The sequence below is a fragment of the Mchenga conophoros genome, linkage group LG6 (genome assembly GCF_057382185.1).
Source record: "Mchenga conophoros isolate Kocher_MC1m ecotype Shallow Benthic linkage group LG6, M_conophoros_male_GT1.1, whole genome shotgun sequence".
NCBI lineage: Eukaryota > Metazoa > Chordata > Actinopteri > Cichliformes > Cichlidae > Mchenga > Mchenga conophoros.
Window position 1 is genome coordinate 21,311,685 of NC_140531.1, and position 24,895 is coordinate 21,336,579.

General features: G+C 40.3%; 3 protein-coding genes and 1 non-coding gene across 4 annotated transcripts; 2 read left to right on the forward strand and 2 right to left on the reverse strand.

Annotated features, from left to right (window-relative positions):
• Positions 1-1,727: 1,727 nt before the first annotated feature.
• Positions 1,728-6,170, forward strand: rps6 (ribosomal protein S6). The gene is made up of 6 exons (XM_085276784.1): positions 1,728-1,829; positions 2,436-2,567; positions 2,929-3,139; positions 4,152-4,298; positions 5,438-5,595; positions 6,042-6,170. Exons 1-6 carry the CDS (start codon positions 1,824-1,826, stop codon positions 6,135-6,137), a joined length of 750 nt encoding a protein of 249 aa, XP_085132910.1. The 5' UTR covers positions 1,728-1,823; the 3' UTR covers positions 6,138-6,170.
• A 3,903-nt stretch (positions 6,171-10,073) lies between these two features.
• Positions 10,074-12,647, reverse strand: LOC146572546 (perilipin-2-like). The gene is made up of 6 exons (XM_085278639.1): positions 12,501-12,647; positions 12,129-12,333; positions 11,260-11,342; positions 10,939-11,152; positions 10,719-10,852; positions 10,074-10,443 (listed from the first exon to the last, which is right to left on the reverse strand). Exons 1-6 carry the CDS (start codon positions 12,519-12,521, stop codon positions 10,180-10,182), a joined length of 921 nt encoding a protein of 306 aa, XP_085134765.1. The 5' UTR covers positions 12,522-12,647; the 3' UTR covers positions 10,074-10,179.
• Positions 12,648-12,937: 290 nt separating this feature from the next.
• On the reverse strand, positions 12,938-13,019 carry trnas-cga (transfer RNA serine (anticodon CGA)). The gene has a single exon. It is a non-coding gene; the product is annotated as a tRNA-Ser (tRNA).
• An 859-nt stretch (positions 13,020-13,878) lies between these two features.
• Positions 13,879-24,317, forward strand: LOC146572548 (WD40 repeat-containing protein SMU1-like). The gene is made up of 12 exons (XM_085278641.1): positions 13,879-14,054; positions 15,129-15,339; positions 15,418-15,570; positions 15,651-15,767; positions 16,828-16,950; positions 18,242-18,361; positions 18,488-18,604; positions 18,745-18,872; positions 20,116-20,242; positions 20,388-20,549; positions 21,337-21,486; positions 23,219-24,317. The coding sequence occupies exons 1-12, from the start codon at positions 14,029-14,031 to the stop codon at positions 23,315-23,317; spliced, it is 1,533 nt and encodes a 510-aa protein (XP_085134767.1). The 5' UTR covers positions 13,879-14,028; the 3' UTR covers positions 23,318-24,317.
• Positions 24,318-24,895: the final 578 nt, after the last annotated feature.

Sequence of the window (24,895 nt, forward strand, 5' to 3'; positions counted from 1 at the left end):
ATAGACCAAAGTAAGAAAAACAAAATAAAAAATACAATAAAATAACTAGTGTTTTCATGATATGCTATATTTTCTATATCTGTATGTTTTTTGTGTAAATTTTATGTAATGTGCCTGGAAATTAGACGTTTTGCTAAAATGTAATGTTTACATGTTGTATTTTCATCTACTAGTGTCCATTCATATGCGCTGTCCCTGTTAAATAAATAAAAATAACAGAATACTAACAAAAATGACATAAATATTACTTTATACATTTGGTGTGAAAGGTGGGTGATGTCTTTGTAAGACTTTAAAACTGATCTAAATACAGTTACAAATCCAAAATGTACACACATAATTTACTCAGTCAAGCTATCAAAAGCTATGACTGAGTAAATTAGCAGGCCCTGTCCAACCTCTGTGCAATATGTTTGACACTCCTGGTCTATTCTGTCTGCTCAATTTTGTGTGGGACAGCCCTATTATTGTGCACACTCATTAATAAATAGCTGGAAAAGAAACATGTGTAGTTGTAGCAGTAACCAGTGTGTTAAGTGGATGCGTTGTACAGGGAGATAGCCACAGGCAGGAAAGATTTCCTATGTCGTTCAGTGGTGCTTTTCGGTAATCTCAGTCTCTCACTGAACGAGCTCCTGTGACTGACCAGCATGTCATGGAGTGGGTGGGAGGTGTTATCCAACATTGTCTTTATCTTGGACAGCATCCGCTTCTCCGACACCACCTTGAGGGAGTCCAGCTCCATCCCCACAACATTGCTGGCCTTACGAATTAGTTTATTGAGTCTGTTGGCATCTGCTACCCTCAGCCTGCTCCCCCAGCATGCAACAGCATAGAGGATCGCACTGGCCACAACAGACTCATAGAAAATCCTCAGCATTTTCTGGCAGATGTTGAAGGACCTCAGTCGCCTCAAAAAATAGAGACGACTCTGGCCCTTCCTGTAAAGTGCTGTGGTGTTTTTAGCCCAGTCCAGTTTATTGTCAATGTGTACTCCAAGGTATTTATAGTCCTCCACAATGTCAACACTGACCCCCTGGATTGAGTGTTGACATTGTGGAGGACTATCTTGATTTGCCTTTAGATTGCACTTCTTTTAAAAAACAAAAAAACAAAACACCTTTGCTGTATTAATTGATAATATCAAGTTTTCAGTAAAGGGTAATAAAGGCCTGTCATCGCACAATAAAAATGAGTAACTTTGTTCAGAAGCTGCATGAACAGCTAACATAGCTTAATGCCTATTTTTATCAGTATTTTTCTAAGGGTGTTGTACAAGTGAGCAGTTAATTATGGTAGCCTTTATCAAACTGGCTACGTGTTTTTCAAAGAGATACAGTGTGTTTATTTTGAAGCTGATTAGGCCAGTATTCAAAGAATGTATCTCTCACCAGACTGGGATGGGAATGATCTTAATATCTCAGCTCCTTATGCACTCTCTGGCACCCTCTGGCCGACGCATGCTCCGTGGCTCAATAATAATCCCCAATGCAGATTGTTTTAAATCCACAACACCTCCACTGTAACTAGGATTAATACATATTCTATTTTTTGTCATTTATGTGTTTTTTTTATATATATATATATATATATATATATATATGTATATGTGTGTATATACTTTATAGTATAACATATAAATTATATGTTATAGTATAACATATAAATTCTTGTATAACATAAGTTAATAGTATGACATTTTAATAACCCTAAATTTTTCAGCGAACCAGTTATCGCGATAGCATTTCAGGTCTATGTGAGACCACGAGGCGGATATCCGGTCTCTTTTTCGTGGCGGACCGTCGGAGGGTCGGTTTGGCAAAATGAAGGTAACGTAATCCTTTAACTGTGTTTCTCGTCGTGTTGTTGCTTTCTGTTAAATATTACGATATGGTGAAAGCTGACCATGTAAACTTTAATGCGGGCTAATTTAAAGCAGGAATGGTGGCTCGGCCGCTCAGGATGAGCTTTGATTATGAAAATGGGAGCTAGCTGACGAGTTTGTCGGAGAACGCTGTGGAAACATGGCCGCACTCTGAGCGAAATGTGGGTGCAGTTTAAGTCTCGTTTTACTCAAATGAAACGTAGTTATACCTTTGAGTCCTCTCCCCTGCACTGTGATAATGTTACCAACTGAGCCGGCTGTGTCAAATAGTTAAAGCCGGAGTTTTCTGAGCTTTGAGCCGGCAGAGAAGCTAACAGGCCCCCGAGCCACCTTCTAACTACCCCCTGATTCAAACATTAGCTCACGTCAGACAGGCTCACGATGTTGGTAACCGCTGCTTCTAGTCAGCAATGTTTTTGTTTGTTTTGTTTTTAGCGACATTAAAATAATTAAAAGCTTTAGCAGCTCAGTTCGCAACATGCAGATGCACCTTGACTCGCTGTTACCTGTGTGCACATCCAGTAACGTGGTAACTGCTCCTCTTTTTCAGCTGAACATCTCATTTCCCGCTACTGGCTGCCAGAAGCTGCTTGAAGTTGATGATGAGCGAAAGCTGCGTACCTTCTATGAGAAGCGAATGGCCACTGAGGTGTCTGCTGACCCTCTGGGAGATGAGTGGAAGGTGAGTTTTTGTGTGACGTTTGGTAAATACGTGGCGTGGCACACCAGCAGACCCTTTCTGACTGACCCGTAGTCGTTAAGGGGGGACGGCGTGTTGCCAGAGGAACAGTGGAGCTGCTTTCAGATGCAACCAGCCCATATAACCATGGCTGATTGAAACAGCTGTGCTCCCTCAATTTTTAATGAAGATAACTTGGATTATATGTGAGTGATTATGTGGAAAGAAAAGCAAGATATGACCCTGCCAAAAGTGTAGTTTGCTTGTGTAGTCAATGAGAATTTGACCTTAATCATCCTGGCAGATTTGCAATGAAATGAAATTCCTAGAAAGGATGTGAAGCAACATATCTATGCTTTTGCAGGGCTATGTAGTGCGCATCAGCGGAGGAAACGACAAGCAGGGTTTCCCCATGAAGCAAGGTGTGCTGACCACCGGCCGTGTGCGCCTGCTCCTCAGCAAGGGCCACTCCTGCTACCGTCCCCGCAGGACTGGTGAACGCAAGCGCAAGTCTGTGCGTGGCTGCATTGTTGATGCCAACCTCAGCGTTCTCAACTTGGTCATCGTCAAGAAAGGTAACATGCTTAGTGTGCGCGCATTATATGTCACATAATTTTGATTATCTCTTTGGAGTCACGTGTAAATGATGCATGATGGCACGCCAGCAGACCCTTTTGGATTTTCCTGTATTCATTAAGGGGGGACAGTGTGTGTTGCCAGAGTAACTGTGAAGCTGCTCACCAGATGCGACCAGTCCTAGTAACAGTGGATGGTTGAACTGCAATGCTCTCCCATTGTTTTAACTGCTGCCATAATAATATGGTAAAAATGAAACTTGTATTTTTAAAGCTTGGAAAGAAAGCGACTTGACTTAAAGAGGTTTCTTAAAATGCAGAATTACAAGTGTCTTGGATGAGGTGAAGCATAAAGAACTCTGTCACTTCCTTTCCAAGCTTCTTAGACTACCATGACCTTGATGACTGAGAACATATACAGATATAGTATTTTAAGCTTTATCTATTTGAGTCTCTTTAACTATCATAAGTTAACTTTTGGTTTGGTGTGATGCTCAGAAGACAAGACAAAACTAAACAAATGCATAAACTTCAAGTGATCATTTTAAAGTAATTCAATTTAAGTGGGTTGTTTTTTTTCACCAATGCTACATTAAGCTTCATTAAATTTGGCCAGGAGGGTTTTCCATAATCTGACTGACAAGGTTTGCGGTCTCTGTTCTTCTGTATTGGTGGACAAATCATTTGTCATTTATTTCGATAAAACCTCATATCTTCCTGTAACTGCTAAGACACCCAAATTCTGGTACATGGTAGGAAAATCTGACGTGTTTACTTTGAGCATTTTATGCCTCAACACTGCCCAAATTGTTGTGGCTTTTCTCTCGTTCTGTTAAAACTAAGCTTCACTGCTTTTCAAGTATTAGTTTGTTAAACGGTGAACTGGATAGTAAGTTCAGCCATTTGACACTCGTAGTATTTAGGACTGTTACAATCCTGTTCTGTTGGTGCTAGAAATACTTTTAAGAATTCTTCAGACTTGATTGACCATCCTCGTCTTTGTTACTCACAGGTGAGAAGGACATTCCCGGGCTGACCGACAGCACTGTCCCTCGCCGCCTTGGTCCCAAGAGGGCCAGCAAGATCCGCAAGCTCTTCAACTTGTCCAAGGAGGATGATGTTAGGCAGTATGTTGTGAGGAGACCCCTGACTAAAGAAGGTAAGACACTTTTTTTCATTTTGAGAAATGTCTCCCTCCATGTGGAAAGAAAATTATGATGTAAAGCGCTGTCAGAAGCATGCCAGAGCAGCAGGTGGCACTATAATGCTGACTGTGTATGTAAATATTGACCAGTCTAATGATAATGATAGTATGGAGCACATCTTGAATGTTAAAGGTTTTCCAGAAAATTGCAACGGCACGTCTATTTTGGCGATTACTGTAGCATTCAGAATAAACTAAAAGTGGGCTTAAGGTCCCACATAAATGTCTTTTGACTAAAATTTATGGAGGTGGGGTTTAACTAGGGTGGTCAGTACAATGTCTTGTTTTCTTGTAGAGTTGGTTTAACTCTGGACAAACTCGACAGTTGTGCAGTAGGGGGTCCTTTTTAATTCCTTCCTTTTTTTGAAGTTTAAGAGCGGGAATAGTTATAAAAACAGATCTTTGATGCTCATCTGCCAGTGAGGGCATCTGTAGACTTTTTTAGGACTCCATTATGTAAACAACCTTGGTGAGATGAAGAAGATAGACATGTTGTATGTAATAAGCGTGAGGCAGATTAAAACTGAGTTGTGGAAGTTTCTGTATGGATTCTGACCGGTGTATGTAAAGAAGTAATAAACATTAATTTCCTTGTGTAAGCATTTGTTTGTTCTGGAGTTTGTGTGATGTCTGTGCTTGTAAGATTGTGTTTGTGGTAAAGCCATTTCAACTCATCACTAAAAAGAGAGTGCCGTTAAATATAGTCTTCTTGATGAGCACATGGTTATTCAAATTTAGGGTGAAAGAGCTGAGATCAGGAACAAGATGAAAAATGAATTTTATGATAATAAACTTGATTCAGCAGAAGTGGAGACTGCAGGTAAGTCCCAGGTGTGCTGTTTGTGTGAATTGTGTTCTGCCTAGTAATGAATCATCAGCAAGGCTTTGATTAATGCAGGGTGCCAGCATGCAGACAGATCAAAGTTACTGTTTTTTGTACAGTTGGAAAGTAAGGAATGTGCTTCCTTTGAGGTAGTACAGTACGAGTTGTGTGTACGGACATAGAAATTAGGTACATTAAGCTTCTTTCTCATTACCACACTTGACCTTGAACTGTGTCAGCACTGACTCTTTCAATCCTCTCGCTTTGGTAGGTAAGAAGCCCAGAACTAAGGCTCCCAAGATCCAGAGACTGGTGACTCCTCGTGTGCTGCAGCACAAGCGCCGCCGCATTGCACTGAAGAGACAGCGCACCCAGAAGAACAAGGAGGAGGCCTCAGAGTACGCAAAGCTGCTGGCCAAGAGGATGAAGGTATGCGTTAATCTAGGCCTTTATTATCCTTAACCAGCATCAAAGATCACACTACTCTGCTTTTGTCGTGTAGCTGAACACAAAATAATGTTCTAGTGGTTTAGATCAATGAATATAATGTGACAAATAATTTCTGGCAGGTGTGATATTTCCACTAGTGTTGGAGTGGCTGTATTACATCAGCTACATTGTGCCTTAACAACATATTGTAATAAATTTCCTTAAATACACTTTAAGTTATGATTGAATCTTTATTCACTTGAAATTTAAAGTATAGGATTGTGTTTTTTATCGTTATCATTTTGAGTTGCCTTACATGATATAGCTGTAATGGCATTCAGCAGATTATGGTTTGCCTCTGAAAAACATTCGAGCATGTGATGGTGAAATGTTAAAAAGACATAAAGTAGGACATGTGGAAATTGACACACATTTGTTGTAAACAGGAGGCCAAGGAGAAGCGCCAGGAACAGATTGCCAAGAGGCGCCGTCTTTCCTCTCTGAGGGCATCCACATCCAAGTCAGAGTCCAGCCAGAAGTAAAATGGAATCAAATAAAGTCATGTTTTGCTGAAACGGTGTTGTGCAGTTGTCACTTATTTTCTCTTCCAGATATCGGCCTATGAAGTGACGCATTAGACTATTTTTGTCAGTCCCTTGCGTACCTACATGCATGCGGATGCAACAAGAAATTTAAGTTAGTGGTGGATAATCTGGCCTGAAGAGTTTTAACTCTTGAGTTAGACTATATGGAAGTCAAATGTATAAATACCTGTTTTGTTTTTTAGTCAAGGAAACTACACAGAAGTACTAACAAAAGTATATGAAAGTACGAAACAATTTAAATGGAACAATTTAGAAAAGTAGACACTGGAGCTCAAACACTGTGGTTATTTGTGTTACTGCCCTCACTGGAGATCAAACAACTATCAAGGCCTTGATTTAGCAGTGTGACAACTATGGGGAGAAGAGTTTACCATGCTTAAAGTTTGATGAATGAACTGAGTGGAAATTAGAAATTGGTCAACACTGAGTCTACAGTCGTGCATGATACAGCCTCAGTTTAGTGGTTGCTATTATACTGTACTGCAAAAGTATTATTTGGTGTGAGTGAATTGTCCACACCCCAAGTCAGTTGGTAGTAATGCACCATCATTGCTTGACAACTCCCGAAACAAAAAAGGAGGTAATCAATGAGAGGAAATTGCTCTCAACTTCAAGAGGAAGAGCTTGAGAAATTTAAGTCCTAGGATCTGGTGTGGAAACCCACTCCCTAACAACACGAGGCCTGACGAGACTAACAGTTCTGAATGTGGTGGCTTTGGGCCTTGGATTGCAGGACAGAAATGTCTTCTGCCTCTAGTCTGCTTTGGAGGTAAACCAAATCTTGTGTACCCTATTTTCAGTGTGAGTGTGGTGGTTTTCTGCTAGTCACTATTAGAACTTAATACTTCATCGCACAGAGGCCATTTCGTGACCCACTTTAAGTTGAAGTTAAGCAGGTACCTAAGTGACCTGATTTTGGTCATTAGGTGTTTTAAAAAGTATTACTACCATTTGTCTTTTTCTGGTAGTAAATTTACTCCTGACCCCACTGGTCTTGAACATGCCCTCCCAGAGTTTGAGCATACTCTCCAAAAAGTGTTACCAAGGCCACTTTTGCGTCTCCAAAACTCAGTGATGGAAATTTCAGGCTGTCTTCTTCCGTTCCATCAGAGATGATATAGTCCAGAGCATCCTGACAGAAATCAGAGGGAAATATCCTCAAGAAATTCTACTTAACAACATTGCAAACTTTGCACCAGTGCTGCTCAAGACAGTTTCCGATGTAGCAAAGAACCACATATATAAGATCTTCAAGTCTGCCAATGTCAGATGTTCTTCCAAATGAAGAACCTTCATCATTGTTTAATCCTCGCAATGAAGAACCTACTTCTGAATGTCTGCAAATCTCTAATATTTTTCTCAGATATTCAAGATACTGAACATCTTGAAAAGTTACATAAGAAAAACTGTCTAATAATAAAAACAATTCGAACTAGAACACATCTGAATGAATATTGAAAGCTCATATTCTGTAAATCAGGGGAAGAATTGTGTATCTTAAATATCTAAACTTAAGAATCTCAAATGAATAAACAATATTTTCAGAATATCTGCAGTGTGTGTGTCAGTGCTGAACCCTCATTGACTGTGGGTAAAGTTTACACTGATGCAGGCTCACTGTGGTGGAGGGCTTCATACCCTACCCCCACTAGAGACTGCCTGCAAACAGGGTAAAGGTGTGTAGGGGCTGGATTGAAATTAGGCTGTCTGCAACGCTGTCTTGTGTTTTAACAAGCTGGATCAAAATAAGTAATGTTACTGCCGGTAATGTTTTCTTTCATGCTGGGTAGAAAAAGTTTAACCTCTTCAATAATTAAACTGGGTCATGTGCTAAATTGTCACTTACGACATGATGTAGACCAGGGGTGCCCAATCCCGGTCCTCGAGAGCTACTGTCCTGCAGCTTTTAGATGCATCCTTGTTCCCACACACCCGAATCAAATGAATGGCTTGTTATCAGGCCTTTGCCAAACACGATGGCATGCTGAAGAGGTAATCAAACCATTTGATTCAGCTGTGTTGGAGTAGGGATGCATCTAAAAGCTGCAGGATAGTAGCTCTCGAGGACTGGGATTGGGCAGCCCTGATGTAGACTTTATTAATCTCTCACTGGGGAAATTCCAGTTATGATTTTTTTTCTCTGTGCACATAAAGTTCAGTGGGACTGATAATACATACACACAGTCTGGATGAAGGACAGTAATGCTGAAGGAGCTGCTCCCAGCCTCTATGGCAGGGGTGGGCAATTCCAGGCCTCGAGGGCCGGTGTCCTGCAGGTTTTAGATCTCACCTTGGGTCAACACACCTGAATCACATGATTAGTTCGTTACCAGGCCTCTGGAGAACTTCAGGACATGTTGAGGAGCTAATTTAGCCATTTAAATCAGCTGTGTTGGTTCAAGGACACATCTAAAACCTGCAGGATACTGGCTCTTGAGGCCTGGAGTTGCCCACCCCTGCTCTACAGTTTCATGCAGTGGGTGAGCGGTACTGTCCATAATGGACATGTGCTTGGCTAACATCCCCCTCTCACTAAACTCTTCTATGGGTGTAGGGGGAGAGCTGGCCTTCTTCACCTTCTATTAAAACTGCTTTTTGTCTCTCTCTGTGTTACCACCTTTACAGTGGACACAAACAAAAGATTGCTCACGCCATCACTGTGACATGTAAGGTTCTCCACACCCCAAAGGACCTGAGCCTGGCACGACTCATCACAGGCTACTTCCTGCCTCTCCAGTCTCCATGGCGAGTAAAGAAGCAGCCATGTAGCCCTTCTCTTTTGACAGGAAAGCAGTATTATCAGACACGCAGACCAGATAAAAAGTAAATGTGTAGCAGAGAGGGACAGAAAAAAAAAAAAAAAAACAATCAGCCAAATGCTGAGAGGTGTCAGTAAACAACAACTGTATCATTATTGTTGCTCACAATCACTTTTAGTGTGTAGTTTATTTTACATCTCTTTAATGAGTATAGGCATAGACAACAGATTTAATGTCTATGCCTGGCTTAGTACATTTGCACATGCTGCGATGGTGTGTTCTGCACACAATTCATATTCCTTACCAACTGTCCCACATTTTCACTGGCTCTGCAGGAGACACACTGAATAAAACCAGACTCCAGAAAAGAGTATGTGAAGGAAAGCTTTTCAATATAGTCAAATGAGGTTAGTATGTCTCCATCAGTAAAAGTTACACCCTGTCAAAACATTTCAGATTTTGGTGATCATCAAAACTACAAAGAAAATTAAACTTCAGTATGTTTTGAGAAAGGGGGGAGGGTCGCCAGCTATTTGTTTTTAAAAAAAATATTGCACAAGAGAAAAGTGACACAGCAAGTGTCATAACTTGCTTTTTTAAAAAAAAAAAAAAAAAAAAAAAAAAAAAAGCTGGAATTGTCAGATATGGGCTAAATCAAGTGTGCCAGTCTATGGATGCATCCCTACTGAAACCCAAAGACTGCTACCAGACAGAACAGCAGCAGAAATAACAGAATACATGAGTATATAAGGACTATTGCGTGCAGCCATAATAACAAACTTCAGCTTCCTTTTACTATTATTGTCTTTACTCAGCAAGAAAGTTGGAAAGATTAGAAATATATCCGACTGCCTCCCAAATTGGTAGTCAGCTGGTTTGTATGAACAGGGCTTTGGGAGGATGTCCTCCAGTTAATTATGGTCTCAGTCTGTGCCAATTAAGGTGCCTTAGTTTATAAGCACATTAAATGCCAAGAACAGAGTCATTTATAAGCTTAGCTGGAGAATCAGAATACTTTATTGATCCCTGGGGGAAATTATTTAATTATTAAGCTGCCACAGTGATTGTTTGCAGAGCAGCTATCCAACTGAAAGGACAAGATCAAAGTCTATGAATCTTCAGATATTTATTTTAGACCAGTAAGATGACAAATTCAGCTCACATATATCAAAAAGTTACAGTAAATGACATCAATGACGCATGCATTACTTAATGTTACATTAGCTGTCAAATCCAGACCTCTTGGTAGCCCTCCCCTTCTGGGCTACACCCCTTTGAGGCATGGAGGTACGAAGATAACCTCTGCCTTGATTAGATTGCTTCTTCTGGGTTGGCAAGGAGTTTAAGTTGTACATCTGAATGACGAAGAAAAACCCAGAGAACGCCTGATTCTGCAGGTACTGAGGCAGCCGTTGGACACTCAGCCAGCTGGTCTGCAAGTTCTGAACCAGAGCTGAAGGCCCAGGTGAACTCCTCATTACCTCCTGAGTAAGAAACAAATTTCAACAAGTTCAATTAGATTTTATTTGTACAGAGCCACATCACAATAACAGTCACCTCAAGGCACTTTATATTGTAAGGTAGAGGCCCTACAATAATAGAGAGAAAACCCTAACAATCAGACAACCCCCTACGAGCAAGCACTTTGGAGACATTGGGAAGTAAAAACATACATGCAGAGTGGGAGGTACAGATACTTGGGTTAATGTTTTATATGCATTTTCTGTGCTAAACACATCAAGAACAGCTCACAGCACACCTGAACAGCTTGAATCTTGGACCCAGCTTCATGGTAAAGCCTTCTACACATTTTAGCAGTGAGTGAGCACAGTCGCTCAGGGTAATGGCCCCTGAGCATGACCACTTCAAAACCTTGCATCAAGCGAGCTTCTTCTAGAGATACAAAGAAAAGAAAGGCATCTAAATTGAACCAAATGGCAAAAATCACATAGAAAGCTAATAAATGAATTTTAGGTTACCTTCTTGTGTTGGGGGAAGCATTTGGTCCACCAGAGCCTCTGACAAGCTCAGAGCTGTGTCCAGTCCCACAGTTGTCATACCAACGACCGTCTTCAGAGGTGATCGGTAAATGCCATCATTCATCCTCCTCATCACCCAGTCAATGGTTTGATTGGCTGCAATGCTCATCCCAGCCTGAATCTCATTCATTTTGGTTTTGGCAGGGATAACAATCTGAGCAAAGAAAATTAAATCACAACATAAAATATTTTATTTATTAATCCAGACTTTATAGACCTGTTGTGAGTTATAAGGACTTAAACGAGGAAAGGAAATGTTACCTGTTCTGTGGATGACACAATTACAGAGAATGAAGCCTCCAGCCAGTCGAGACTCTTGCAGGCAACATCATTTGCATAGGAAACTGAAACATACCCATGAACAGTGTTGGTGTTTATCCAGAAAGCAACTTTGACCTGATGGTCAATGAAAAATGTCATTTCAGTCTCATCTCTAATGTAATGCATTGTATCCTGATGCTGCAATCTGTCAGGTTAACTTGTTCAACTGCTTGTAAACAAATACCTAATTAATCAATCTTTATTGATTGATTTGTTTTGCTGCCCAACATGGCAGCAAAACAAATTCAAGCATGTAGGGATGTCAGTACGATCTGCTGAAGTTCAAACCCAGCACAAGAGATGATTGAAATTACTTTGAACATGGCATGATGGTAGTGCCTGGCGGGCTGGTCTGAGTATTTCAGAAACTGCTGAACTACTGGGATTTTTTCCCCACACAACAGTGAATAGAAAAAAGAAAACTCTGGATGAAAATGCCTTGTTAATGCCACAGGAAGAGGACAGTAACACAAATAACCGCTTGTTACAATCAAAATATGCAAACGATCATCTGAAATACACTACCTTGGACCTTGAAGCAGCTGGGCCACAGCAGTACTTAATAAAGTGGCAGTGAGTGCTGGTTAAAATTTCTCCAACTCCAATCCCGACTTTAGACAGCTCGTTGTGCGAGAAAATCCGAATAAAACTTTTTTAAAATGTTCACAAAAACCCTTTGCATTGCAGAAGGATCTGGGTGTTTACACCATTTTCTGTACAGATTAAGGTAGTTGAAAGATGGAGAAAACCAGATGCTCTAATGTCATTTCCTACATCTTTATGGAAGAGCCCTAACAGTAGCTACTTACTCTGGGGCTCCAGTTTAACAATGACAGGTGACGCTCTGTAACAGGCTGCTCTGCCTACAGCTGTCACGCTGCTCTCCAGCACTTCACACGCAGACTTCAGGCCGGGATGCCTGGATTTTGTGCCCGTGTACAAGACCGATAGTCTGGCACAAGCCGAACGAACGACGGGCAGATTCGCCAGCCTGGCAGCTGCACTGGGTGCTTTCTGAAAAAGAGACAGAAGAGCGTTGGAAAGCCAAGTTGGTGTGAAAGCCATGGTGAAAGAAGTGTTTTCATTTCTTTCGCGTTTAAATGCCAAATGAGCATAAAAAACACTTGGAGTTTCGGTAAAAGTATAGGACTAAGGGACTTAGGGTGTTTGATTGTACTCACCTGGTTGGTGTTTACAGTCATCCTTTGTACACTTTGAGAAAACAAGAACAAAAACAATTTAAAATGTAAATCTTTTTCGGAAACTTCACATATTCAGTGTAAAGGCTAAAATGAAATAAAGCAACCAGAGCGAAAACCTCCGCTCAAATAGCTTGGGAGAGTCAATTAGTGGCCCACCTGTTCTTAACTCTCCTTGTAATCTCGCGTGATTTCATAGCAAGAATAAGGTCACAAATTAAACGTCTGCTCACGATAGCCATACTGGCGTAAGCTCCACAATTGTGAGAATCACCCGCAGGAATTTTAATTAATGTTGTTACAGAGAATACAGATAATAATAATACAGACGCTTTTTTAAAATGCCGCTTCTTTTTCATTGATCTCCGACATTAAAGGTTGACTTTGCAATACTTCACCTGTCCGGTGGAGGACCCGAACGCTGTGAGCAGGATTTGAACCTGCGCGGGGAAACCCCATTGGATTTCGAGTCCAACGCCTTAACCACTCGGCCATCACAGCTATGTGTCAGCAAAAACGTCAACCAATTAAACAGGAAGAAGAAGAATACCACATGGGGCAGACAACAGGAGTCAGCAGTAGCCGCATGTTCATACCTAACTCTAAATATTAGCCAACAATCATATTATGGGATTCATTTATTGCTTTAATCACCTCAGGCCTGCTGTCAAAATAAGAGAGTGAAATAAAGGCCTAAATACTTACAATATTACGTAAATGTGAGAAGAATTAGGTATTTTTCTTTACTTGTGAGCTGCCACAGATTGCTTGTTTGATAATCGAGCTCTGGGAGGTTATTAGTTTTCCCAATGCGCCGCTGAATTAATGAGGGTAAACACCCAATTATGGATTAACGAGGCTTTCCGACGAGTTTGTTTCGCAGATCTGTGCAATGTGTGCCTATATGCCGAAAAGCAGGCTGTAAAAAACTAAACGTTTAAACAAAGAAAATGTCGCGGTTGATTTACACCCACTGCCAGGGAAAAGCTTTATAACCGTAGCGCCTAATTATAGGGAAGGCAAGTTAATCATTGGTACTGGTACTGTAAAGATGCTCGTATGCGCACTCAGGTCTGTGCGCGCATACCGATGAGTTGAGGACAAAAAGGCGGTTTCCGTTAGAGGACGGCCAGAGTGATGAAGAGTGATGTTTTGGCCCCCACAGAGGAGCACGCTCTGAGCCACGAGGTTCTGTCTGTAGCGCTGCTGCTGCTGTGGCTGCGGCAGACGCGTCTCCTGCACGCGACGTGCTCTGAAACCGTTTTTTTTTCAGTCCCCCCAACTCCTAGGGAGGGAGTGTGGGGGGGGGGGGTATCACAGGGTTTGGGAATGGTGCCTACCCTAACGCAAAAATAAATAATAATAAAATAAAATACTGGGAGACACAGGAGAAGCACGTGGAGTGGGTGGTCCTCAGCACACAGCTTTCACGTGGCTTATAGGGGAGAGCTGAGCCGTCACAACAGTCAGTCCGGTGCTGCAGCAGCAGAGAGACAACATCAGCATCAGTATGGCTGTGGAGATGGAGCCCGCGGAGTAAGTGCGCTCTCTGTTTGCCTTTGTTTGTGTGCACAAAAAAGTGATCGGACTCTGCCACCTGTTTGACTTTAAGAGAAAATAATAAGGTTTATCTGCTGTCATGCGCTCCATCGCTTATTAGGTGACATATCTTTGCGTCGGTGTGTGGGATCGTTGCATATTCCCCTTTTAAAATAAGCCGCGTAAACGGAGCCTTTACAGTTTGTGTTCGAAACTGCGCTGTTTTTGCTGTCCTGTCTGCTGTGAAACCTCCTGTGTTATTGATACCCAGTTTAATGCGACCGGTATGGTTAATTTGACACGTGAGGCTGCTCAAATGGTTGTAGTCGTGCTGTGTGCGTGTGTGTGTGTGAGGCGTGTGTGTGTGTGTGAGGGGGGTTCGGACTGTTTTGCAGTCAGGGGCTCCTTCCTCCACATGTGCCTGTTGATCTAAGACGATCTCCGCCCCCCTGGTAAAGGCGTGGGTGTGCTTTTTGTTGTTGTTGTTGTTGTTGGTGGTGGTGGTTAGTCATTCCTGTGGGGAGTGCAGGAATAGACAACTGCAGGAATGTCACATTTTTGTGTTGCTTAAAGTGGAGTTAATTTAGTACGAAAGCACTGGCTCGTAGAATCAGTGGGTGAGGTTCGTTTAATCTGCAGGTGCCACTGGTGCACATGAAACCATAAAAATGAACGTCCAGCAGAGAAGAAGATAAAAGGGGCACCTTGACTGTCAATTGTATAAATTTAAATTTGTAATATACTGGCATATTTATAATTAGAGTTATTTGTAGTTAGTATATTTGTTTTGTAGCTTTGTTGTATATTGTATTAATTAATTTAGTTTACTTAGTTACTGTTCTTACTGTCTTGGAGCAACTGTGACCACATAGTTTCCTCTGGGATTGATCAAATATCCTGATTCTGATTGTGGATAGGACAGCTTTATGCCCAGCAGGTGGCTCTAAAGTGGAACAAAAGTCCACATGAGACAGGCCTTTTGTGCCGCGACCTTTTCCTTTTAAGGCTGTGCCCACGTGTGGCACCATCCCAAATCAGATATTGTTGAACATTTCCCCTTTGTCTCCGTAGTGTGATCCGTCTGATAATGCAGTACCTCAAAGAGAACAACCTCTACCGGACGCTGACCACATTACAGGAGGAAACCACCGTCTCCCTCAACACAGTGGAAAGCATCGAAAGCTTTATTGCAGATATAAACAAGGGTCACTGGGACTCTGTCCTGCTGGCTATTGAATCTCTCAAGTTGCCTGACAACATACTTATTGACCTTTATGAGCAGGTAAGTCTTTGGATGTTCAGCTAATGCTTTCCTTGGCTTCATTTGTTTATTTGTAATTGATCACGTTCTCTTCAACAGGTTGTTATGGAGCTCATTGAAATGAGGGAGGTGGGCGCAGCTCGCTCGCTCCTCAGGCAAACCGACCCGATGATCATGCTGAAGCAGACCCAGCCAGAAAGGTACAGCCACCTGGAGAACCTGCTAACCTGTTCCTACTTTGACCCTCGTGAGGTAAGAAAGCAAAGTGCTCGGACAGCTGCGTCAGAGAGCGCTTCATAGGTATAGCTAACATCCTTTCAATCCCACTGCAGGCGTACCCAAAAGGAAGCAGCAAGGAGAAGCGGCGCAGAGCCATAGCTGAGGCTCTGGTGAGGGAGGTCAGTGTGGTGCCCCCCTCCCGCCTCATAGGACTCCTGGAACAAGTTGGTGTAAGTGCACTGATCGATATCCTTCTGAAAAACCCGCTCTAATTACAGGGCAAGTAACACTTCTTAATCGATGGAGACAACACTGTGCGATAGTTTGTCAAAGATACCAAACAAATACCTCAGTTTTATGTATTTTTTTATACAACAGCACCACTTTAATTAGGGTTTCCTGAGGGCAACAAACACTTTTCTGCAGTCCTTCCAACTTTCTGAGTGTCTTACTTGGACACAGAATTTCACTTTAAACAGACAGTTTTGGTTAAATCCCAGTAAAACATAACAGTCACTGGGCTGTTTGCTTTCCAGGTGACATAGATCTCACACACACTTTTGTGTCTTTTGATCAGGACCTTTAACAGAGTTCTTTCTGTGTGAAATACTGAAAAATGTATTAACGTTTTTATACCTCCAAATTCTGCACATTTAGTCAAAAAGTAATGTAAATTTGAAACCATTTTTTGAGAGATTTAAAGTTTAAAGGATGCAGGTAAGCTACAAAAACAACAACAAAAGAACAGTACACCAATCATAAAACAAGAGCAAGACCCTCATTTGTATTTATATTTAACATTTTTTTCTTTTACATTTTCTTTAGCAATTTCATCCCTGACATGTTAACAAGCTCAGTTATATTCTTTAATTTGAGTGATTGACGTGGCAACATAGTGAGTTTCTCAAGACTGAATTTCTACATTCTCAGAGACATACTGTACTGTACATCCTCCTGTGCAAGATGCTATTTTTGTTAGTGAGCTGTTACACAAGTGCTGCCAGCTACAGCAAAGTTCTGAATAGCCTTCATTCACTTTAAGTTATAACTTGTCTAATCCAGGAGGCTAATAACAGTCATGTTAAAAATAAGGGAAAAAACAAGAAAGAAACTGGACTTGGACAATATTTCAAAGTGGGAAACTTGTGTTCTTGCTGCCAGAAGTTGCATTACATTATTGTACACAGCATGAAAATAAAAAAAATAATTTGGTAGTTCTTAGTATTCTTGATTTTATTGAGATTTTCACTGTTTTATTTTTTCTGCTGACTCTTTTTCACTGTCTTGCAGTCTATGAAACTACAGCAGTATACAGATCACCTCTCCCCTGATATGACCATTGATACATCTGCCTGCAAAGAGAAATATGTGGAGAAAGAGACCTTTCCAAACCAGCTGTACCGCCACATCAAGGTCTGTAATGGCACTTGGAAAATGATTTTGTTTTCTAGCAGAGCACTCAAGTGACCAAATTTATTTTAACAACTAAATGATCCATTGGGGTGATTTATCACACTGTTACATTTTATACAGGAGAACTTTTTTATGGCTCTTTTTGTGTTTATCATCCTTTATGTGCAGATACTCTAACATGTTATACTATAATTAGTGACAATTTTCAGTATTTTCTAGGCAAAAATCATGGAAGTTGATTAGGGCCACTGGAAAAAAAAAACGTGAGGTCATGGCTTTTTTTTAATTCTGGGGGGAGGGGGGAATCATAATTTGGACTTTTTTCTCAGAATTCTGAAACCCCCTCTGCACCCAAATTCTGACTTTTTTAAAATCAAAATACAGACTTTCTTCTGATAATTTCAAATTGTTCTCAAAAGCTGAATTCTTTTTTCAGAATACTGACTGATTTTGCCAGAAATGTGACTTTTTTCAGAATTCTAAAAGACACCAAAACTCATTACTCCTAATCATCCATTCCAAAGGAATTTTGGCATCACAGCTTCACCAGATCTTTATGCTTGGTTGGTTTAGAGGGGATGTACTGCATGAAAGTGCACCTGCCTCTGCACGCAGCTGTTTATCCACACAAAGATCACCTCCAGCAATATATTATCTGGGCAACAAGCCTACAGACATTGTCCAAATATCCCTGAAACCTACTTGTCTATTTGGCTGTTGTTAAACAACGTGTACTAACTGAATTGGATCTTTCACTGCAAAACATTACAATATACTGATTAAAAATGGAGAATTCAAATAAAATTAACACCTATAATAAAAAAAACAGCTTCACAACAAGTGGTTGGAGAAGTAGGCAGAAAAATGAATAACAGGACACATTTGTATGATTGTATGATTGAATATATCAAATTATTGTCCATCATTTGAAGGTTAAAGAAGAGGTTGTTATTTCCTTGGTTATTATCCCAATACATACACACAAAAACACTGCAAACTAATTACTTTGTGCACCTGAAGGCACTTCATCTAGTCTCTAGCTGTGCTCTCATCACTTCTATCCAGATGGAGCAGCCTGAGTTGCTCATCCATGCTTATTCTCTGCCCAAGGTCATTAAGTGAGAATAGTCAGCCCACACAACAGCAGGCTATTGAAAAACTTTACGTCTCCCTGGAGTCTCCTAATATTAATTAGTGCCTTATTTCCTTGTCTGAGTGTGAATCTCAGGCTGCAAATCAAACAGGAAAGCACGTGTGCTGCAAGCATTAATAAGCTTTTCTGTGTGTGCAGTTTGGGCGGCGGTCACACGTGGAATGTGCCCGTTTCTCACCCGATGGAAAGTATTTAATTACGGGGTCAGTAGATGGCTTTATTGAGGTCTGGAACTTCAACAGTGGAAAAATTAGCAAGGTGAATATATTTCAAATCAGGAAACTAAAAATACTAAGATTTATTTTTAAACACATCACCTCCTACATACTGTGTAATACCACATTTTCCTAATTTTGTGTTTTCATTGCTGAATGAATGAACCAGGATTTAAAATATCAGGCCCAAGACAGCTTCATGATGATGGATGATGCTGTGCTGTGCATGTGCTTCAGTCAGGATACAGATCTACTGGCTACTGGAGCTCAGAATGGCAAAATAAAGGTTGGATGGGTTCATATTTGTGTGTGTACTTTCCAGATAAAATAAACGATCAATAACTGTATCCATACGATTTATGAATATATTGCTGACGTAATCTATCTTTTGATTTTTCTTTTGAAATGTGTGTGTTGTTGGGGAAGGTGTGGAAGATCCAGAGCGGCTTGTGTATGCGTAGGTTTGAGCATGCTCACAACAAAGGCGTGGCCTGTCTGGGCTTTTCCAAAGACGGCAACCAGATCCTCAGTGCCTCCTTCGACCACACCATCAGGTGGGATTCGATGTTGTCATGGTTTCTGTGTAGTGAACACGCTGCAGACTGCAGCTATTCCTCTTGCACAACATAATGTAGAGAATTTGTGTGTGTTTATATTTTATTACATTATTAACATAACTTACATGTAACATTGTTAAAATTATAAGTTTAAATTTGCAGGGTTAACACTGACTGTATTCACATAAGTAATATATTCACATTTAAAAATATATTTGTGGTTGATGTAAAGCCCTCCACACAAATAGCTTAAAATTGTACTAATTTAAAAATGAAATGAAAAAGAAAATCTGCTCTCATTAACAAAAAAACATTTAGAGACATATCAAAAGCAAAGAGGAAACCATTTAAATTGAGAGCCTTGTGACAAGAGTTGCCTCGTCTACCGTGGGAGGCAAGCGAGAGATCTGACTGCCCTCAGACATGATTCACAAAAGTTTTGAAGGTGCACACATGGGCGTCGCTTCAGCAGGAGGAAAGCAGCGGTCTCTTTCTACATCCCACAGCTGATTAGCAAAAAACTGAAAAGTAGATTTGGCAGTTTAAATCCTTTAATGCTTTCTAAACTGTCTGCTAGAGCACATTTTGGAAATTGTGCCTACAGTGACTCTGCATTTTTCCACTTTAGCTGCAAAATCTGTGTTTGGAAATCATACTTTTCCCCCCAAAAGCCATAAAAAACATGCTCAACTAAAAGTGCAAGATGCCAGTTGTTCACATACATTGTGCACCTGTAAATACGCAGTGCCTACAAAGCACAAAGATGTCTTCCTTTCGCTCCCACCCTCATGCACGCACTGAATCCTCATCACCGTTGTGGAGCTGAATGTTATTTCTGACTCCTGGGGGTGTGGGCTGAGCCTCTCCGCAGTGTTGGAAGCACATGTGCTGTGTGGGTGTAGCCGAGGAACCATGTGCTCAGGCACAAAGCTGCAACGTGTTCCTCTGCTTGAAATTCCACACGCAGGGTGGATTGTTTACAAATGATATATCGTCCTGCAGGACAGGAAGCGAATCAGTAGGCATTATGGGTTTTGTCACGGTTTAAGTAAATCTGCACCCAGCCACACAGAGGAGCTAAAAATAGCACATCAGCAGCTCAGTGGCACATTTCATCCGCTGTCGAGTAAAATCCCCTCTTTGAGGTGAAGAGGGGATTGTTAAAATGACTCAGCAATGCCCTTTTAATTCATTTCAGTGTCCTTTATCTCAATCAATTCCTCAACAATGTCATCTCCAGAGTCCATGAGCTGAAGTCAGGCAAGACGCTAAAGGAGTTAAATGGCCATTCATCATTTGTAAACGATGTGTTCTTCACTCAAGATGGATTTCACATCATCAGCGCCTCATCAGATGGCACTGTGAAGGTACAATTTGCATTAACAGCGTGGCGCCACATCAGAAGACTCTAGAAAGTCATTCAGATCTGTTCTGATTGGTGTCATTACACACGACAGCTGAGAAAGTGCTGAGCTACTCTAAAATCTGAGATTTTTCTCCTGTATTGTTCAGATTTGGAACACAAAATCCTGTGAGTGCATCCACACTTTTAAATGTCTGTCGAGGACACTGGATGTCCCCGTCAACAACGTGATCCCTCTCCCCCAGAATCCAGAGCACTTTGTGGTTTGTAACCACTCCAACGCTGTGGTCGTCATGAGCATGCGTGGCCAGGTGAGAGCAACTTACTCTTCTCATAGAACCTCATTTAAATCTAAAGAACGAGACTTTGCTATGCTATTATTAATGCAATTACAGCTGCATTACACAGTGTTATTATTACTGTTTCATCTACTAATTAATTTTCAATTAGTCATCAGAAAATTGTAAAAAAAAAATTGTATGACTAAAGGTGATGACTTATCAATAGTTGTTTGACTTACAGTACAAAAATGCTGCTCCTCTGTGGAGATGTCATAAACCTACATTTTCTCTAATGGCCAGTGTGGGGTGACTTATTCGGTCTCAGTAAACACTTTCCTAATCCGTTTATGATCTTCGTTAGCAGTTTTAAGTTTGCTTCAAATACATCTCATTTTGTAATTTGTGGTACTTTTAGCTGTAAAATATACTATAAAACAGCAGATGATGGCTTACACACTCAATTGAAGACTTCAGAAAAGTAGTTTGCAAAAAGTGAATAACATCGCTAGTGGACAAATCCACTAGTCTATGACAGGAAATGCAAGAAAAACTCTCTAGTCTTTGTCAAAATGTAACAAAACCTGCATATTAGCTCCTTAAAATGAATGAGCAAATCTGAATTGAAGGTAAAGTTGAAGGTGATTGTTTTGTTCCCCCAAAAACAATCACCCCCAAATGGTTCTTTGAACTGAAAAGACAATGCATTTTCAAAGTTACTTACAATGTATTGTTTATCTCAACCTTTTATTGGTGTTTTAGATTCACACTTGAATATATTTGTGGAAGCTTAACATCTCTCTCTCTCTCATCTCCTCAGACTGTGAAGACCTTCAGTTCAGACAGAAAAAGAGCAGACTTTGTGTGTTGCACCCTGTCACCCCGCGGGGAGTGGATTTACTGTGTGGGGGAGGACTTAGTGCTCTACTGCTTCAGCTATACAACAGGAAGGCTGGAGAAAACGCTGACTGTAAGTGCTGCTGCTAATATTCACTTATTATTAAAACTGTTTTGCATCTATTAAAATTTGGGCTGCTAGTGTTTTCGTCTACACTCTAATAAGCTTCCATGTTAGGTTACAAAAAAGTAGATTTGGCAGCTTGAAACTTTTATTTACTTACTGTCCAAAACATGCTGTGTAGAAAATGAGCTTTACTGCATACTGTCAGCTAGGGCTGGGCCATATCATACCTTTCACGGTAATACCGGTATATTGTTGGGCAACGATAAGAAAATGAAATATCGCCATAGAATATGGGTAGTGTGAATATGGGTAACATGCGCAGTGCCTTTGTTTTCATACGCACATGGCGGAAAAAGCATGGCGGCGACGGAGAATGAGAAGGTCGAAATTGGAACATTGAATGAAAAGGATGAATCAGAATTGGTTTGTAAAAATGCTGCAACTTCAGTGGTGTGGAACTGGTTTAGTTTTTGGCCGTCAGATACACAACAAAGCACTATTTTTGGTAGAGCATGCTAGCAGGCCGTCGTTATTACCGTGTTTTTTGGAAAATACGGCACACTTAAAATCAATCCTTTGATTTTTCTGAAAATCGTCAGCGCCCCTTATGATCCCGTGTGCCTTATGTATGAATTCTGGTTGCGTTTACTGACCTCGAAACGATTTTATGTCATACACGACGCTCGAAAATCTGTCAAATGTTTCAGTACCACTTTGCTAAGCTACGAACCCGCACCGCTTGATGGATTGTCGGAGCATTACGGCTATCGTAGGCAGGAGCCTCGCGGGGTGATACGTACTGTGCTTCAACATAATATTACCATATTGTGTGTGTATAACCTCTTTTTAAGTTTTGTGGATATTATACATGGTTATGCTGAGGACATGTCGGCCAATTTCCACTGGAAATGCCTTTTGGTTCAACTGTCAGCAAGGATTTTGCATTTGCACTGTTACGTTTTTATATAACTTTAATGCACATAAAAAACAGCTGCTTGTTTAAGTGAAAATACATTGATGGTGGCTCAGTTATATCGTTATCGCAAATTTTCAAATGTATATCGTGATAAATATTTTTGGTCATATCGCCCTGCTCTACTGTCAGCTGTTGGTCTCAACCAGTTATCACTGTTATTTCAGTGTTTCTACTGTGACCTCCTAAAACAGTTTATCACCGTAAATTATAGCTGCATATCTTTGCCAATGCATCTTGTTGCAAGTTGTTAACAAATATTTTTTGCCTTTCTTGAGGTGTTACAAGCATTCAGCTCTGTTGCATATTACTTACTCTTCTTACTGCACATTTAGAGAAATGGATTTTCACAACTAGTCTAAGGTGAATGCTGGCCAGATGTAATAAATCACCATGCTGGCTAAACTTTAAAGGTGTTCCTAGGCAATCCACTAGAGGAAAAAACCCATTACACATCCATATCAATCACAGTCTAAACACACAATCTTACCTTAATACACAAAATCTCTGTTAGTTTCCAACCAGGCCTGGCACACTGATGTCTAGAAATCACCTAGTAATGTATAAAATTGCCCATCTGTAGCATCAAAGTGACATTATATTACTGTAAATGATTTCCACGATCTTCGCAGCATTTTTTTTTAAGTGTTGTTATTGTTTAGCTATGTCACTGCTGCTGAGTAACAATAACAGGGTAAGGGGTGGGTGGGAGCAACTGATGGGTGATGGAGAATGTGTACTGATCTGTCTTCCCTGCACTCACAGGTTCACGAGAAAGACGTAATTGGCATCACTCACCACCCACATGAGAATCTGATTGCCACGTACAGTGAAGACGGTCTGCTGAGGCTATGGAAGCCTTAAAGTGTCACCTGCATTATATTGTGGAGGACCTACACAGCTGTTGACATGGTGTATTAAAATCTATTTGTGCCATGAAAATGCTTTGAAAAAACAATCAATGAATATGAAAAACCACCTTTAAATTATAAATAAATTTACCAATCAAAGTTTTACCCCCCACTTTAAAGGATTCTGTATGTTGGTTTCTTTTTTTTTTTAAATTCCTTGTGGAAAATTTAAGGTAAGAATGCCAATATTTATGTTTTCTTTAAGTCAGCAAATTCTCAACAAAAAAATAATCTAAAGTAGCTGCACTTTAAACATGTTTTTTCCTTCCATATTTTGATTTTGAGTAATTTATTTGTAATTCATTAGCATTTGCAACGCTGTTTAGGTCCTCCATACCTTACACCTTCTTCCTCATGAATCCAACTTCACCAGTTTGAATCCCCATTTTCATCTCTTCTGTCTTTATTAGACATGAAAATGCATGATGGTGAACTGTTGTGAAAATAGTTATAATAGAGATCGCCTCTTGTTTGGGCATAAACAAACAATATCAGGTATATGATTGATTTGCTTTGGTTTATAATAATGTTTTTTTATTCTTAATTTTTAGATTTTATCCAAATAACGATTCTGATGTCATGATTTATTTGTTCTCTGCGTTCCCTGCATGCTACCTCAGTGCACTACAGTAATTTTTGTAGTCCTTTAAAATATGCATGATGACTGATAACCCTGTACAGAGCTCCAGTGACACATTCTGTATCCTGTGCGTAAACAACAAATGTATTTTACACATTTATTGTCCTGTGTCTGATGTTCCTGTGCATAGATAAGGTACATGTACCTGCAACAGACTTCCTCTAGCGGTAACTGTTCGTACTACCTGGTACTGTCGTCATTTATCACTGCGAGATATTGTTTAGCAACTGAATTATTTATTTTTGGTATATTCATTATGCTGTACATAACATCTCCAACCACATGACAAATGATAATAAAATTAAAAACCTGGTGTTTGTGTTATTTCATAATAATACGCTTTAGTGCTAGATTTGTTCCCAACGTGGCAATTTATCCAAGTACTGTATGTGCAACATTTTTTTTTTTTTTTAAAAGGACAGTCAATTTGAATCTTTTGCTGCTCGGCACTAACAAGTTTCCAGATGTGGAAGAATTAATAAAACTGGAAGTAACAGGATTGGTTATCGAACCCAACGGGTTTGTAAGTTGTATTACAAAGTATGAACTATTATATCTTCCTAAGCCACTTTTTGTTGCCATGTTCTTGTAGTCAAAATTTTTGTGAAACGGATGAAAAAAATATTTTCAAAGTCCAAAAGAATATCATCCATTTTTTCCCCCCGTTTAATTATATATATAGTAAAAAGAGAGTACATTCTCTTTCAGTTCTAATGTTTTGCATATCAAAACATAATAACAATCATTCTAACATTAACTACAAATGATGAACAACATAATGGTACAGGACCTTGCAGTCAATGAGTCAACCATAAACTCCTCTGTATATCTAGATTCAAATGTGAGGCAGCTCAAACTTGCCTCAGATTACTTCATGCAACAGGACAATGA

What these genes read in the sequence shown, in the direction of transcription:
- rps6 (XM_085276784.1), top strand. An exon ending in GAGACCCCTGACTAAAGAAG is followed by an intron (nt 4,299 to 5,437) that starts GTAAGACACTTT and finishes TCGCTTTGGTAG; the next exon opens with GTAAGAAGCCCAGAACTAAG. An exon ending in TGCTGGCCAAGAGGATGAAG is followed by an intron (nt 5,596 to 6,041) that starts GTATGCGTTAAT and finishes TGTTGTAAACAG; the next exon opens with GAGGCCAAGGAGAAGCGCCA.
- LOC146572546 (XM_085278639.1), bottom strand. Translation starts at nt 12,521, where the DNA reads ATGACTGTAAACACCAACCAG. An exon ending in GCTTCCCCCAACACAAGAAG is followed by an intron (nt 10,853 to 10,938) that starts GTAACCTAAAAT and finishes TTGTATCTCTAG; the next exon opens with AAGAAGCTCGCTTGATGCAA. An exon ending in CCAAGATTCAAGCTGTTCAG is followed by an intron (nt 10,444 to 10,718) that starts GTGTGCTGTGAG and finishes TTTCTTACTCAG; the next exon opens with GAGGTAATGAGGAGTTCACC.
- LOC146572548 (XM_085278641.1), top strand. Translation starts at nt 14,029, where the DNA reads ATGGCTGTGGAGATGGAGCCCGCGGA. An exon ending in CCTACTTTGACCCTCGTGAG is followed by an intron (nt 15,571 to 15,650) that starts GTAAGAAAGCAA and finishes ATCCCACTGCAG; the next exon opens with GCGTACCCAAAAGGAAGCAG. An exon ending in CATCAGATGGCACTGTGAAG is followed by an intron (nt 20,243 to 20,387) that starts GTACAATTTGCA and finishes TGTATTGTTCAG; the next exon opens with ATTTGGAACACAAAATCCTG.